The 15,401-nt window shown below is 53.9% G+C and overlaps 3 protein-coding genes across 15 annotated transcripts; 2 read left to right on the top strand and 1 right to left on the bottom strand.

The window, feature by feature from the left end:
• Nucleotides 1-38: 38 nt before the first annotated feature.
• On the top strand, nt 39-5,013 carry WDR83 (WD repeat domain 83). 8 transcript variants are annotated; one of them, XM_085012758.1, is made up of 9 exons: nt 39-184; nt 298-370; nt 470-575; nt 820-868; nt 951-1,077; nt 2,530-2,597; nt 2,695-2,803; nt 2,881-2,995; nt 4,702-5,013. In XM_085012758.1, the coding sequence occupies exons 2-9, from the start codon at nt 366-368 to the stop codon at nt 4,837-4,839; spliced, it is 717 nt and encodes a 238-aa protein (XP_084868884.1). In that variant the 5' UTR covers nt 39-184; nt 298-365; the 3' UTR covers nt 4,840-5,013. The 8 variants fall into 8 exon arrangements, with proteins under 8 accessions (XP_084868884.1, XP_084868887.1, XP_084868883.1 ...); XM_085012761.1 differs by having other exon boundaries at nt 298-387; nt 2,508-2,597; XM_085012757.1 differs by having other exon boundaries at nt 267-370.
• Nucleotides 4,895-9,218, bottom strand: DHPS (deoxyhypusine synthase). 4 transcript variants are annotated; one of them, XR_014837544.1, is made up of 9 exons: nt 8,904-9,218; nt 8,135-8,299; nt 7,795-7,916; nt 7,616-7,712; nt 7,458-7,544; nt 6,557-6,787; nt 6,376-6,479; nt 5,217-5,342; nt 4,895-5,120 (listed from the first exon to the last, which is right to left on the bottom strand). XR_014837544.1 is itself a non-coding variant. In XM_003123318.6 (9 exons), the coding sequence occupies exons 1-9, from the start codon at nt 9,108-9,110 to the stop codon at nt 5,025-5,027; spliced, it is 1,110 nt and encodes a 369-aa protein (XP_003123366.1). In that variant the 5' UTR covers nt 9,111-9,218; the 3' UTR covers nt 4,895-5,024. The 4 variants fall into 4 exon arrangements, 3 of the variants coding, with proteins under 3 accessions (XP_003123366.1, XP_084868880.1, XP_005652911.1); XM_003123318.6 differs by having other exon boundaries at nt 6,557-6,662; XM_085012754.1 differs by lacking the exon at nt 8,904-9,218 and adding an exon at nt 8,598-8,779 and having other exon boundaries at nt 6,557-6,662.
• Nucleotides 8,883-14,900, top strand: GNG14 (G protein subunit gamma 14). 3 transcript variants are annotated; one of them, XM_021083731.2, is made up of 3 exons: nt 8,883-9,666; nt 14,540-14,632; nt 14,719-14,900. In XM_021083731.2, the coding sequence occupies exons 1-3, from the start codon at nt 9,583-9,585 to the stop codon at nt 14,842-14,844; spliced, it is 303 nt and encodes a 100-aa protein (XP_020939390.1). In that variant the 5' UTR covers nt 8,883-9,582; the 3' UTR covers nt 14,845-14,900. The 3 variants fall into 3 exon arrangements, with proteins under 3 accessions (XP_020939390.1, XP_084868913.1, XP_084868914.1); XM_085012787.1 differs by having other exon boundaries at nt 9,437-9,600; XM_085012788.1 differs by lacking the exon at nt 8,883-9,666 and adding an exon at nt 14,307-14,413.
• Nucleotides 14,901-15,401: the final 501 nt, after the last annotated feature.

Below are 15,401 nucleotides of genomic sequence, written 5' to 3'. Positions count from 1 at the left end.
GGAAGTAGACCATAGAGGACAATAATAAGGTTACACCCAGAGCAAGGAAAGCTTCGGTGGCGAGGAAGGGAGCCGAGTGCGATGGCTTTCCCTGAGCCAAAGCCACGTGGCCCGGAGCTGCCACAGAAACGGTTGAAGACATTGGACTGCGGGCAGGGGGCTGTGCGAGCCGTGCGATTTAATGGTGAGCGCCCTTATCTCATTCCGGGTCCTCCTCCCTCCTCCTGAGATCGGAGACCCAGTAACCCCTGCCTGGTGTTCCCCAGTGGATGGCAATTACTGTCTGACTTGCGGCAGTGACAAGACCCTGAAACTGTGGAACCCGCTGCGGGGGACGCTACTGCGGACATACAGCGGCCACGGCTATGAGGTGCTGGACGCGGCCGGGTGAGCTGAGGGCCAGGCCAGAATATGGGCGCTGAGGCTGTGATCAGAGGTCGACGTTAACCTTCCCTCCTCTGCCCTCTAGCTCCTTTGACAACAGCAGTCTCTGTTCTGGCGGCGGGGACAAGGCCGTGGTGCTGTGGGATGTGGCATCAGGGCAGGTCGTGCGAAAATTTCGGGGCCATGCTGGGGTGAGTGCAAGCAAGAAGGTGGCCTAATTGGAGAGGATGGTCATTTGCATGAAGGTGGTGACAGGGACCACCATTTGCTCAGTTACAGCACAAGGATCCTCCCCTTCCCCAAGGGTCGTCTTACCAAGCCCTGTCCTTGTAGTTCCCCACAAACCTTTCACCTCCCCTACCCCTAGCTTTTTCCCTTGCCTTTATCCCCATCCTCCAAAGTCCAGCTTCTCTAAATAGCAGTTCCATTTCACAGAAGGTGAACACAGTGCAGTTTAATGAAGAGGCCACAGTTATCCTGTCTGGTGAGTGCGGGGCCTAGGCAGGTGGGCCCAGGGTGCTGCTTCTGTCCCCCAAACCTGATCCACCTTCATGCTGACCACACAGGCTCTATCGATTCCAGTGTGCGCTGCTGGGACTGCCGCTCTCGGAAACCTGAGCCAGTACAGACGCTGGATGAAGCCAGGGATGGCATATCCAGTGTGAAGGTGTCGGACCATGAAGTCCTGGCAGGGTGAGTGGGGCCAGGACCTTGCCCCTCCCCAGGTGCCAGGAGGGATCGTAGCTGCTTCTGTCCGAAAATTAAAATCTGCTCTCCTCGCTTTGCTTACAAGGCCCTCTATGGTCTAGTCCCTGTTGTACTCTGAGCTTTTATTCATTCCTGGCCTCATTTCTGTTAAATATGCCACACATGCTCCCACCCCAGGACCTCCTTTTGCAATTGCTCTTCCCTCTGCCTGGACCGCCCCTCTGCTACTCATTCAGAGTATATCTGAACACCTCCTGCAGGTCACTTTTTTAGTCAGTGAGCATACAGCAATGAACAAGATAGGGAAATAAGGAAAAACACCTGCCCACATAAAGTCGACATTCTAGCTACAGGAGGCAAACAACTGAAAAAAAAAAAAAAAAAACCACGCAGAGCTGCCTAAGCATTGCCACAGCCTGAGTGTCATTTCACACCTTGAGTGGTGGGGGAGCATTTGGACTGCACAGCCTGTGGGCTGGCCCACTTCCCACACATCTCCACTTGGACTGCAAACGGTTGGCTCCTTCTCATCCCCAAGTCCCAATTCAGATGCTACCTCCTCAGGGCGGGGATTACCCTCAGTCATCAAGGCTCTATGTTGGCAGCAAGTGCCTCTGGCTTGGCAGCACCTGTGTCCCCAAGCCCCCACATGGGGTCTGGCCCTGAGAGGGAGCTTGGTACAAATCCAAAACAGATGGAACGGGACCTGGTTGGCCCCTAGGTCCGAGTCTCAAAGCCAGTGCCTCAGGGAGCTCCCGCTGTGACACAATGGGATTGGCAGCATCTTGGGAGCCACTGGGACACAGGCCCAGCATGGTGAGTTAGGGATCAGGCATTGCTGCAGCTGTGGCTTAGGTCAAGACTGTGGCTCCAACCTGATCCCTGGCCCAAAAGCTCCATATGCTTTGGGCCAGCCAAAAATGACAAAAAAAAAAAAAGCCAGTGAAGTTCCTGTTGTGGCGCAGTGGTTAACAAATCCGACTAGGAACCATGAGGTTGCAGGTTCGAACCCTGGCCTTGCTCAGTGGGTTAAGGATCCCACGTTGCTGTGAGCTGTGGTGTAGGTTGCAGACGCGGCTTGGATCCCGAGTTGCCGTGGCTCTGGCGTAGGCCGGCGCTACAGCTCCAATTTGACCCCTAGCCTGGGAACCTCCATATGCCATGGGAGCGGCCCAAGAAATGGCAAAAAGACAAAAAAAAAAAAAAAAAAAGCCAGTGCCTCAGAATTCCACTCATGAATTCACTTCAGTGCATGCAGTGCATGTTTTCCATGGCCAGTCCTGAGCATGACATGACATAAAGGGTACCCAGGAAGGGCAGGCACCCAGCCTTGCCCTCAGGGCCCTGGCAAGGTGAGGGGGTACAGGGATACCAAGGCTGGAGCCATGGACCTACTAGGCCCTGCAATGCTGCAGGTGGATCCACTCTTTGTTACAGCTCCGTAGATGGCCGGGTGAGGCGCTATGACCTGAGGATGGGACAACTCTTCTCGGACTACGTGGGCAGTGAGTATGGCTGGAGCTGCGGGGCAGACAGGGAAGGTGGGGGCAGCACAGGAGACCCCAACCTGATCTGCCTGCCTGCCCCTCCCTTCCCCACTAGGCCCCATCACCTGCACCTGCTTCAGCCGGGACGGGCAGTGCACCCTGGTGTCCAGCTTGGACTCCACGTTGCGGCTTCTAGACAAGGACACAGGGGAGCTGCTGGGCGAGTGAGTCCTCAGGGTTGAGGGGCCTTTCCCCACCCCCAGTCAGGGCCCAAACTTCCCCTAATCCCACCCACCCCCAGGTACACAGGCCATAAGAACCAGGAGTACAAGCTGGACTGCTGCTTGAGCGAACGTGACACACACGTGGTCAGCTGCTCTGAGGATGGGAAGGTGTTCTTCTGGGACTTGGTGGAGGTGAGCCTCCCCACCCCCACTCCATACCAGGGAGCCTGCCCTGTTCTTAGACCTGAGTCACTCTCAGGCCTTTAAAAGGGAATGCTGTTAGAACTGCGGTGCTCAGGGAGTTCCCTGGCAGCTCAGTGGGTTAAGGATCTGGCATTATCACTGCTGTGGCGCAGGTTTGATCCCTGGCCTAGGAACTTTTACATGCCTTGGGTGCGCACACACACACACACCCACCCAAAAATGAAATGCTAGCTAGGGGAATTCCCTGGTGGTCTAGTGGTTAGGATTCAGTGCTTTCACTGTTGTGGCCCAGGTTCAGTCCCTGGTCTGGGAACATAAGATTCCACATCAGGCTGCTGCACACAGCAACCAAAAACAAAGAAAGGAGTTCCCTGGTGGCCTAGCAGTTTAAGGATTCGGCGTTGTCACTGCTGTGACTCTTGGATTCAGCTCTTGACCTTGGATTCAGCATGCAGTGGATGTGGCCAAAAAATAAAATAAAATAAAAAGAATCAGGGGAGTTCCCGTCGTGGCACAGTGGTTAACGAATCCGACTAGGAACCATGAGGTTGCGGGTTTGATCCCTGCCCTTGTTCAGTGGGTTAATGATCCGGCGTTGCCGTGAGCTGTGGTGTAGGTTGCAGACGCAGCTTGGATCCCGAGTTGCTGTGGCTCTGGCGTAGGCTGGCCGCTACAGCTCCGATGAGACCCCTAGCCTGGGAAACTCCATATGCCGCGGGAGTGGCCCAAAGAAATAGCAAAAAAAAAAAAAGAATCAGGGACTGAAAAGATGAGGGAAGAAGGGCATTTCTGGCAAAGGGCACGGGATGTGCTAAGGCTTAGAGGTGTGGTACACATGGATTGGTCAAGAAACAGAAGCACTTGGGATGCCAGCAGCAGCAGCAGAATTCAAGTCAGAGCCACAGTTGCCAGGCTGAGCTACTGGAACTGACTCTGGGGGAAGGGGAGCTGATGGTAGCATCTGATCCCAGGAGCTGGGGCTGTAATTGTTCAGGAAACCTGAGTATCCCCATGGTATCCAGCCCCAAGCCCTACAAGCTCTATCCTGATGTGTTCCTGCTTGGTAGGGGGCGTTAGTCTGGGATCTGACCAGCCAAGCTTGGTGGGGTCAGAACTGGGGCTTGGCCAGGGAGTAAGCCCCTTAAGAGGATAGAGGGAACTAGGAGAGAGTTGAGGGGCCAGCTCTCACTCTGGGAACTATGAACAGAAAATGCCAGTGTTCTGCCCACTTCTCAAAGGTCTGGCAGAGCAGAAGTCAAGCTGAAGGGGAGGTCATGTGAAAGGACACATTTTCCAGGTAGAAAGAGGAACCACGGCCTGCCTGAGGAACTGCATATGTTGAGCCATGACTGCAGGGTGATGAAGGAAGTGAGCACTAAGACCGTCAAGTTGGCAGGTGGAGCCCAGGTGGCAGCAGGGGGGTGGGGAAGCGGGGACCCACATGAGAGTCATCAGTTCCTAGGCTAAAGGCCAAGCCAAGAGGATTTACTGACAAAGGGATGTCAGGTGTGAGAGAAAGATTCGAGGTGTTTGGCCTCAGCACCTGGAAGAATGAGTGACCGAGGGGTTCAGTTTGGAGCTGGTTAGGTTTATGGTATCTTAGAAGCAATTACCGGCCTGTGGCTGAGAGCAGGGGAGAGGCGACTGAGGGGAGAGAGACACTGATGACCACTCCCTACCCCCTCCCTCCACAGGGTGTCCTGGTGCTGGCCCTGCCCGTGGGTCCCAGTGTGGTGCAGTCACTGGCCTACCACCCCACGGAGCCCTGCCTGTTGACCGCCATGGGGGGCAGTGTCCAGTGCTGGCGGGAAGAGGCCTATGAAGCTGACTGAGGGGGGCGCAGGTTGAAGCCAGGGGACCCACTACCAAGGACACAGAGAGACCGCCTGAGAAGGACCACTGAGACCATTTATTCTAGAGATGCTGTTGACCAGGGAGTGGGGAAGAGGCTGGCTGGGTCTGCAAACTAATAAATAAAGGAGGGGTGAGGCCTCCCTGGGGCTGCACCATCCAGTGTTCAGTCCTCGTTCTTTTCGGGCATAAAGGCATTGGCCTTCTGGGCAAAGGTTTCAGCCACGAGCAGTGGGAAGACCAGGGAAGCATCAGCATAGACCTGTGGGGGGGATGGCGGGGGAGACCCAGGTGAGCCAAGGGACCTGTGGCCACAGCCTGGGAGACCCTGTGCCCCAGCTGGCTGGCCAGCCCTCACCTTGACCGGCTGTGCATCCATCCGGATCTTGCCCCAAGAGACAGCCTCATCGGGCCGGGCGCCTGAATCAGAGCCATCAAACTCCTGGGCTGTGTTGATGTAGACCGCATAGTCAGCCCCATTCCGCTATGGGGAGGGGCAGAGTGGGCTGGTCAGCCAGACACATCCCAAGGCAGGGCACCACAGCCAGAGGCTGCTGAGGGCTCCATCCCATATAAAAGAAGCCCTGGTGACCCCTCCCTCCAAGGGAAAGGCCCAGTGTCAACATCTGGGTAGAGTGAGGAGCTGGGGGATGCCAGGCAGACAGTGGGCAGCGCTGCTCCAGACTCACTTCCTAGGTAGCAACAGCCCTCCAACATTTGCCACCAACTCAACAAGAGACTTCCAAACCTAAGTATCTCTCCCCTCTCTATGCGCCATCCCCTCCCCTCCCGCCATTTGTTCCCCCAGAGGGCACTTTTGAGCACTTGAGTGGCCCTCAAGGCCCCCGCCCTGCACTTTGAATCACCTCCCCCACCCTCACCTCCCACTCTCCTTCACCAGCCTCCTAACTGTTCCTTGACCAACTTCAGGCACCTGAGAACCTTTGCACAAACTGTTATCTCCCCCACCCTCCAGCCGGCCACATAACCACATTCCTCACAGGGGCACGCCCTGAAAACCTCTGCTCATAGGTCACATTTTTTTGTTTTTCCTTTTTTTTGGCTTTTTAGGGCCGCACCCATGGCATATGGAGATTCCCAGGGTAGGGGTCTAATTGGAGCTACAGCTGCCGGCCTACACCACAGCTCATGGCAACGCTGGATCCTTAACCCACTGAGCGAGATGAGGGATCGAACCCAAAACCTCATGGTTCCTAGTCGGATTCATTTCCGCTGCGCCATGACAGGAACTCCATGGTTTCCCTTTTTTGAACAGCACCCCTTTCTCTTCCCATCTCACCATCCTCCCTTATTTTTCTCCATAGCAGTCACTGCCACCTGCTATACATGTCACTCGTTCCACTGTCTATATCCCCGACTAGAACATCAGTTCCAGGAAGACAGAGATCCTGGCCTGTCCAGTCCACAGCTGTCTCCCCAGCATGTGGCATGAGACCAGCCTGTCTGCACGGCAGGCCACCCCTACTAGGGACCACACATACCCCATCCCTGCTCACCATGAGGTTGGCGTTGGCAATGTGGTGCTTGACCATGCCACCACCCAGGATGATCATCCCAGAGCGCTTGGCGAAGATGGCCTGTGTGTTGATGAGCCTCAGGTCTGGGAGAGGGGGCTGTGTCAGGCCACAGGCCCAGGGAGCCTTCCTCCCCCACTGCTCTGTAGCCCCAGCACCTTACCCTCAACGATGTCCAGAACCAGGCCTGGGTTCTTATAGGAATGGAAGAAGATCATGTCACCCAGCGAGCCATCTGTGAGTGCCGGGCTCAACACAGGGATATGGTTCTGGGAAAAAGCAAGACGAGAGTGGGTGGAGCTCAGAGTCCTGCAGGGGCAGTCTGGGGGCATTCCCTGTTCTATTCCGATTTCTGGGCAGCATGCTTAACTTCTCTGGACCTCAGTTTCCTCACCTGTAAAATGCAGACACCAGCATTACCTCCCTCAAAGATGAGGGAGGCATATGTGAGAAAACACACAAAAACTCTTATGCCTGGCACTTAAAAGAATGGTAGCCCTGGGAGTTCCTGTCATGGCTCTGTAGTAATGAACCTGACTAGTTTCCATAAGGACACGGTTCGATCCCTGGCCCTGCTCAATGGGTTAAGGATCCGTGAGCTGTGGTGTAGGTCCCAGACAAGGCTCAGATCCCATGTTGCTGTAGCTGTGGCTGAAGCCAGCAGCTGCAGCTCCGATTCAACCCCTAGCCTGGGAACTTCACATGCCACAGGTGCAGCCCTATAAGGCAAAAAAAAAAACACAAAAAACCAAAACGTAGCTCTTGTTTTTCTGATTGCTGGACCCCACAGCTTCGGAGGACATGGGACCCTATACCAGGCCCCATCAGGGTTGCTAAGTACTGCCCCAACTGCTTGCAGGTAGTCTAGGACTACAGCCAGAATACCAGGACTGCCCTCAGTGGGAACTATGAACCTCAGACAAATTGCCTCACTTCTGTTTCTGAGGTGTGGGGATCTAGGTGTGGGGATAATGAGAATAATAACAACTTCCCAGGTGGCTGTGAAGATGAAACATGTTAACACATGCCAAAGCTTTGCATTTTGCTCCCAACCAGCCCCTCACCTTCTGAGCCCAGTAATACACAGACTCTGGGTTGTTTATCTCTTTGCCAAGCCGAGCGATCATCTTAGAAGGCGTCCACTTCACACCCTAGGAGGAGACATTGGCTTTAGCCAGCAGTACCTCCCAACACCCACTATGCCAGGTTGGTCCAGCCTCACCTCTGTGTTCTGCTCCAGCACCATCTGGTCCAGAATGGGCATCAGCCAGTCCTCAAACTTGCAGTAATTGTCATTGGGCACCAGCAGGTTTCCAATCCTGCGGACAGGAGGCATACGGGCATCAGGACCCAGAAGCCTCAGCCTGGCTCCCCTATCCAGCATCACTCAGGGCCCCTCACCTGTTGATCCCATTCTCACGTAGCTCCTTCCCCCTGAGGCTGAACTCGCCCAGGTATGTGGGCGCCAGACACTTGATGAGATCCTCCTCCACACCCCCAGCTGTGGTCACCAAGACGTCCACCTGCAGCCACAAGACAATGAGATTGGCCCAGGAAGAAGGGCTGTGCCCTCATCCCAGGCAGGTCTCCTAACCCCCAATTCTCATCCAGTGACCCCTGCGGGGAGCTCTGATGCAAAACAAAACTGACCCATATCTCCCTATCTCACTTAAAGGACCAATAATTTTATTGCCCCCTTAGACCCAGAGAGGTCAAAGCCACAACACCACCAGGTCCCCACCATGTTGTGCTGCACGAGGTAACGGATGGTCTCACGAATGCCTGAACTGATGAGATTGGATGTGTAGCCCAGAAAAATGGTGCAGCCGGTGAGTGGGCGGCGGCTCTGAGTCAGGTCTGCATGCTGGTCTTCATCCTGAGACAGTGGCTCCAGTTTCTTCTCTATCTAGATGGAAGGGTAGAGTCGAGTTAACCTCTGGCCCCAAACTCCAGCCCAAGGACCCCAGGTGGATTTCAGAGTCAGACTCCTCCCTCCAGGCCCTGCCCACTCTGGGATATGGCACCATTTCTACCTGGAACCAAGGAACGAACACCCCTGTGCAGGCTCTATCCTGTTCATAGCCCAAGTCTGAAGTCACATACTCAAGCTTTACCCCTTTTGAGGAGGTGGAGAGCATCCCTTTTGCGGGCCTGACACCTCTCCTAACTGGAAGGGAAAATTCAACCTCAGATTCTGCCCTTACTTGAGGTCCTCCTTCAACTGCTCTTTCAGCTGCAAGGTCTTGCCCCAGGATCTGTCCATTTCAGATCACTTTCACAAGCTGCATAAAACGCGCTCCCTATCCAGCATTAGTACCAACCCATTCCAGGTACTAGAATATTGACAATGCGGCATGTCCCCTTCACAAAGCAGAAACTCCTGTCCCCGCCTCTTTCCAACTACTGGACGAAGAAGACAACCGCCTCCAGGAAAGTCCCGCCCCCAAGTACTGCAAAATGCTACTGGAGGCCACGCGCCATCAACCCAGGAAGTCTTATCCAGGCCTCACCATGGCGTTGACTTGCTGTACCGCGCGCCCGAAGTTGGTGGCCTGGAAACCAGTGGTGCCGAAGGCCTCCAGCAGCGCGCGGTAGTCCACACCGCGGTTGAAGTCGTAGCCCCGGACCTGGGCGCTCTCGGAAGGCAGAGCCGAACTGTGCTTCAATACTGCGGCCAGCGCCGCTGCAGGCGCCTCCCTCTCCGGGAGACCCTCCATACTCCCGCGGCCGCGCTCTCAAATCAGAGCTACTCCAGGGCAGGCCAGGCCAGGCCTCCGGTGGCCTCGAAATGCGCTAAGTCCCGGCTCGCACTTCCGTAGGAGAGCGATAGGCTGGGGAGGCCCGGATGCTTTGTAGTCACATGACCCGACGACGACCGAAGGCCAGGGCGCAGCCATCTTTGCTTGTGTATTCCGTAGTACGGAAGCCGCAAGGAGTCATTATCTCCTGTTTCGCTTATTCTCGTCGCAAATCGATGAAGAGTCTTACTTTCACTGCCGCCTGCTGGAGACTCACCGCATTGGGTGGCGCTTGCTCGTTCGTTTCTGTCCTCTCAGAGAGAGGATGGCTTCATAGACGTCACCTTTGGACGGAATTCGAATCACCAGAAGTATCAGACAGTTTCTGCCTCTGAGCGTCAAATGGGATACTGGTCCCTATTCGGGTCTTGCAAGTCTCCAGAATTTCCACATGCTGCATAACCCTCCGGTATTCCTTCCCCCGGCAGCTGCAGCCTTCCCTACTTCTGGGAATCCTTCCCTGACCTTTCTCTGGGTAAGGGCTCTCCTCTGGGATCCAAGGCTGATTATCTCTTTCCCTCCAGCAAGGCTGAGATCCTGGAGGGTGAGATCTGTGTTTCATTGGTCCTCCTAACCATGCATAGAGTCTTGTCCAGAGGGGACCCCTTTAATCACTCTATCTACAATTCATGGAGTCTAAACTGTACATTGGGCTTTGTGTTGGGTGCTGCATATTTATCAGTGAACAAGAAGCAGATCCTGCCATTCTGGAACCGCCGGTTTGGGGACCCAGAAGGGTAATAACAATGGTAACTACAATTTAGGATTTAAACAGGCTGATGTGAGAGTCTTTGGGGTGGAAGGTGAATGGAAGAGTTGGTGATTTTATTTGGAGGGAGAGGTGGTTGGAAAAGGACTCCCAGAAGGTGACATTTGAGCCAAGGTCAGAAGAGAAAGGCAGGCACCATACGTGAAGATGGGGGAGGAGAGGAAGCCATTCCTCTGCCGCCTCCTAGTGGGAGAAAACAGCCACTGTAAAGACCCTGAGGCTGAAAATGAGCCTGCTTAGTAGTAAGAACAGAGCATCCTTCTAAATGGTCCCCACTTGGATCTCAAACTCACCACCTTAGTTCCCTCCCAGCCTAACCCCAATTTTCCTGCAGTCCGCACCCCCATCCTCCATTCATCTAGTAGACTAAAAACTGGGGAGTTGAGGAGTTCCCGTTGTGACTTAGCAGTAATGAACCCAACTAGTATTCACGAGGTCTTGGGTTCAATCCCTGGCCTCGGGTTTGATCCCTGGCCTCGCTCAGTGGGTTAAGGATCCAGCGTTGCTGTGAGCTGCGGTGTAAGTCACAGACGTGCCTCAGATCCTGGTTGCTGTGGCTGTGGTATAGGCTGGCAGCTACAGCTCCAGTTGGACCCCTAGCCTGGGAACTTCCATATGCCACAGGTGCAGCCCTAAAAAGACAAAAGAAATAAAGAAAAATAAAATAAAACCCGGGGAGCTCAGCCTGATGTATCCCCTCCTCTCACACCCCACATCCCTCCCTCAGCATGTCTGCCAAATTCTGTCTACAAAATAGATCTCACATTCAGGTGCTTTCTTTTTCTCTCTCTCTTTTTTTTTTAATGGCTGCACCAGCTGCATATGGAATTTCCCAGGCCAGGGACTGAATCTGAGCTGCAGCTGTGACCCACGACACTGCTGCACCAATGCCTGATCCTTTAACCCACTGTAGCAGGCTGGGAATCGAACCCATGACCTGAGTCACTGCAGTCAGGTTCTTAACCCCCTGTACCATAGTGGGAACTCTACCAGGTGTTTTTCTTCATCCTCACAGCCTCCACGTGGGGCTTCTCCTTCAGTCCAATCCCCAGCTGTTGCCAGAGAGCTCATTAAACAAAAATCAGATACCGTCATTCTCCGTTAAAATTCTCTTATAGGAGCACCCGTCATGGTGCAGCAGAATGAATCTGACTAGGAATCATGAGATTTCCGGCTTGATCCCTGGCCTCATTCAGTGGGTTAAGGATCCCGCATTGCCATGAGCTGTGGTGTAGGTTGCAAACGTGGCTTGGATCTGGTGTTGCTGTGGCTATGGTATAGGCCAGCAGCTGTAGCTCCGATTTGATCCCTAGCCTGGGCATCTCCATATGCTGCGAGTGTGACCCTAAAAGAAAGCAAAAAAAAAAAAAATCCTCTTACAGTGGCTTCCCCCTAGAAGTCAAATCTGGGCTTTTCATTGTAGCCTGTGAAGGTACTGGTCTTGCCTGACCTCATCTCCCACCACTTGCCCTCACTAACTCCTCTCCAGCTACACCAACCTCCTGGCTGTTCTTGAACCCACCAAGCTCTTTCCTAATCAAAGGACGATGCACCTGCTTTCTTCTCTGCCTGGAACACCCACCTCCCTACCTCCTTCCCTTCTGGGCTTCAGTCCAAAAGTCACCTTCTCCCAGAAACCTGCCCTGACCACCCACTCTCAGCCTTAACTTGCTTTTCTTATCTTTCACAGCACTTAATACATTTTGTTTCCTGTCATTCATCCCTCCCTGACTGGAACACTAGCTCCATGAGAGCAGGATTTTTGTCAACTTTAACTGCTGTTCCTTTTACTTTGTGCAGGGCTGGGCCCATATTGGGATCTTGGGCAAAATGAACACACACAAAGACAAAGATGTCACGATGATTCACGAAGAATGAAGGAGGGAAGGGTTGAGAAGAAATAAATTCAGAGAGGGCCGAAGGTGCCAGACCAGGCAGAGCACTGTGGGCTGTGTAAGGAGAGTGAGTTTTATTCTAAGAGGCTGAGAAGCTATAGGAAATTTTCATTTGGGGGGGTTGTTTTTTGGCTGCACCAGCACCAAGCTGAAGTTCCCAGGCCAGGGATCGAACCCACACCACAGTAGCAACTGGAGCCACAGCAGTAACAACGCCAGATAACCTGCTTCTCCACCAGAGAACTCCAAAATAGGAAAGTTTTTAAAACGACTGAGAGAGGGTTCAACTCCTGACCCAGGAACTTCCACATGCCCTGGACATTATCCAAAACAAAAACAAAAATGTACTGAGAGACTCTGATTTGTTTTTCTCAATTCTAAAAATTGTAGTAAAATACGCATAACATAAAATTTACCATCATAACCATTTTTAGGTGCACAGTTCAGAAGCATTAAGTACATTCACATTATTGTGCGGCCATCACCACCATCCATCCCCAGAACTTTTCCATCTTTCCAAACTGAAACTCTTTGCCCATCAAACACTAGTGCCCCACCCCCCCCTCTCTGTTCAGCCTTGAGCAATCCCCATTCTACTTTCTTTTTTTTTTTGGCAGGGGGGTATTTTTGTCTTTTTTACAGCCACACCCGGTGCATATGGAGGTTCCCAGGCTAGGGATCCAATTGGAGCTACAGCTGCCAGCCTATGCCAGAGCCACAGCAACGCAGGATCTGAGTCTCATCTGTGACCTACACCACAGCTCATGGTAACACCGGATCCTTAACCCACTGAGCGAGGCCAGGGATCGAACCCGCATCCTCATGGATGCTAGTTGGGTTCGCCAACCGCTGAGCCATAAGAGGAATTCCCGCATTCTACTTTCCGTTGCTATGGATCTGACTATTCTATGTACCTCTCATAAGTGGAATCATACATCATCTTTTTTTTTTTTTTTTTTTTTTGGCCACACCCAAAGCATTTGAAAGTTCCAGGCCAGGGATCCAATCTGAGCCACAGCTGTGACCTATGCCACAGCTGCAGCAAGCTGGATCCTTAATCCACTGCTATGGGCAGGGATCGAAGCCATGCCACCCAGGGACAAGGCCAGATCCTTAACCCACTGCACCACAGTGGAAACTCCCATTGTCATTTTCTGACTGGCTTATTTCACTTAGCATAATGTCCTCAAGTTTCATCCATGTTGTAATGTGATTTATTTAACAGATCCCAGTAGCTGACTTGAGGAGAACAGGGGTGGGGGTGTACAGGGCAGGGGAGACCAGGCAACACTGGTCCATGCAAGCCAAGATGGGCGGGAGAGGGACAGGACCCTGATGTTACCAACAAGGTGGAAAGAAGTGATCAGACTGACAACTTAATTTGAAAGTTGATCTGGGAATTCCCACTGTGGTGCAATGGATTGGCGGTGTCTCTGGAGTACTGGGATACAAGTTCAGTCCTTGGCCTGGCACAGTGGATTAGGGATCCAGTGCTACCACAGCTGTGGCATGGGTCACAATTGTAGCTTGCATCTCATCCCTAGCCCAGGAACTCCATGTGCCGAGGGGCAGGCAAAAAGGAAGTAAAAGGAAAGAAAGGAAGTTTATCTGATGTTTTTTGTTGTTGTTGTTTTCTTTTTTGGCTGCTCCTCAGGGCACATGGAGTTCGCAGGCCAGGGATCAGATCTGAGCCACAGTTGTGACCTAAGCCCCAGCAGTGGCAGCGCTGGATCCTTAAACCCCTGTGCCAGGCCAAGAATCAAATCTGCATCCCAGGGTTTCCAGGACGTAGCCAATCCCATTGCGCCACAGCAGGAACTCCAGATCTGATTGTCCTTGAAGAAGGATTAGATGTGGGAATAATGGAAAGGAAGAAATGAAAGAGTTAAAGACTTGAGCCAGGGCTGTCAGGTGAATTTAGGGGCCAGAAGTTTCAGAGGAAGTTTCATCTTCAGAGGAAGATGATCACAAGTCCAGCTTCAGTCCAGTTAGATAAGAGACAACCGAGAGATGGGTGTGATGGACCAAGGAGGCAGGAGGGTCCTCAGGTGGATCTGAGGCCAGGGAAGGGGCTGGCCTGAGGCAGGCGGAGCCATCAGCATAAGTGAGTGGATTGAGTCATCTGTGGATAAGACCCCTAGGCGGTGAAAGTAGATGGAGAGAGGAGAGGCAGGGCTGCGCCTGAACTGAGGTACACTCTGCACCTCTGCACATCAGTGGAGTAGGGGCAGGGGCTGGCGAAGGAGGAATGTAGAGACCAGTTAGCAGAGGATCAAGCAGGTCATTGAGAGGCCAGGGCCCTTACACTCCCCCAGCCAAGGTGACACGTGACACCAGGGCAGCCACTGGACCTCCTGGGGCAGGGACCCCCTCCGCCTCAGCAGCTGCTGCTGCCGCTGGTGACATTTCACTCTGTGAGTGTCCTGGCTTCAAAGTCTCTGCAGCAGTGGAGGAGGGGGAGAGGGGGTTGGCGAGGCCAGGCCGTTGCGGGAGGGAACCAGAGCAGGGCTGCAGGAGGAGGACTGAGCAGTCAGGAGTCAGCGGAGTCCTCAGCTGAGGTTTGTGGTCCTGACAGGGTTTGAGGAGCAGCCACCCAATCCCTCAGTCCCCAGAGGACACAGGAGGAGGTGGGGGGGGATCAGGGGTTCAGCCTATAGCCTGTGGCTTTGCTCACCCTCCCCCAGATGTCTGGCAAGGTGACCACTGGCAGCGACATTGGGCAGGCCCGCCGGGCTGTGGAGCAGCTGCGGATGGAGGCAGGCATCGACCGCGTGAAGGTGAGGCCTGGGGTAAGGTGGGCACATCTGAACCAGGGGGCAGGTGTTCAGCCCGGCCCAGGTCTGCTAACCGGACGGGCCTGCAGGTGTCCAAGGCAGCTGCTGACCTGTTGCAGTTCTGCATGGAGCAGGCCAAGAGCGACCCCTTCCTCGTGGGTATCCCGGCTGCCACCAACCCCTTCAAGGAGAAGAAGCCCTGCGCCATCCTATGACCCTGTAGCCCTGACCACCGGGGGCGGGGGCCACAATAAACATAAGATGAATGCTCCTGGGGCATGGCTTGGTGGGGCTGAGATGGGGGGTACGGAGGGACCTTGGGCTTACAGGCTCCTCGTGTGCACTTGGCCCAATTTCAAGCCCCACCCACTCCAGGATCGTGGTCATAGGGGCACACACAAGCCCTGGATCCTGGACAGAAGAACACATGCTGCCCTCACCCCTCCCTGCTTGCCTCCCCTGCCACCTCCCACCGCCTATGGGGGGCATTAGCAGATCCCCTCTCCCGCTGCACAAATACATGCCTGGGGTTGGAGTCCCAGCTACACGCGGTCACACATCACACACATATACGCCTGCATGGCACGCACACACAGCTGCTATCATGCAGACAAGGTGCCACGTCCTCGCAGACAAACAGAGAGGGATACGGTAACAACACACAGTAACAACACACACAGCCAGACCGGCCTCCCCAGGGATACACAGATGCACGTGGGCAGGCACAGGCACACCCAGAGCAATGGCTATTGCCAAGGCTTTCATGCATCAT

Source organism: Sus scrofa, chromosome 2 (assembly GCF_054392235.1).
Source record: "Sus scrofa isolate SSC_HxYL_T2T_F1_AM1 chromosome 2, Sscrofa_HxYL_maternal_Yorkshire_Landrace_v2.0, whole genome shotgun sequence".
NCBI lineage: Eukaryota > Metazoa > Chordata > Mammalia > Artiodactyla > Suidae > Sus > Sus scrofa.
Note: the sequence above shows the minus strand (reverse complement) of the source record. Positions and strands in the feature narration are given on the sequence as shown.

Coding starts and splice junctions, on each gene's coding strand:
- WDR83 (XM_003123321.7), top strand. CDS start 82: ATGGCTTTCCCTGAGCCAAAGCCACGTGGCCCGGAGCTGCCACAGAAA. Junction 869..950: donor GGCCACAGTTATCCTGTCTG/GTGAGTGCGGGG, acceptor CTGACCACACAG/GCTCTATCGATTCCAGTGTG. Junction 2,804..2,880: donor ACAGGGGAGCTGCTGGGCGA/GTGAGTCCTCAG, acceptor ACCCACCCCCAG/GTACACAGGCCATAAGAACC.
- DHPS (XM_003123318.6), bottom strand. CDS start 9,110: ATGGAGGGTCTCCCGGAGAGGGAGGCGCCTGCAGCGGCGCTGGCCGCA. Junction 7,917..8,134: donor ACCTCGTGCAGCACAACATG/GTGGGGACCTGG, acceptor TTGTGGCTGCAG/GTGGACGTCTTGGTGACCAC. Junction 5,121..5,216: donor TGGATGCACAGCCGGTCAAG/GTGAGGGCTGGC, acceptor TCCCCCCCACAG/GTCTATGCTGATGCTTCCCT.
- GNG14 (XM_021083731.2), top strand. CDS start 9,583: ATGCTGCATAACCCTCCGGTATTCCTTCCCCCGGCAGCTGCAGCCTTC. Junction 9,667..14,539: donor CTTCCCTGACCTTTCTCTGG/GTAAGGGCTCTC, acceptor ACCCTCCCCCAG/ATGTCTGGCAAGGTGACCAC. Junction 14,633..14,718: donor CAGGCATCGACCGCGTGAAG/GTGAGGCCTGGG, acceptor ACGGGCCTGCAG/GTGTCCAAGGCAGCTGCTGA.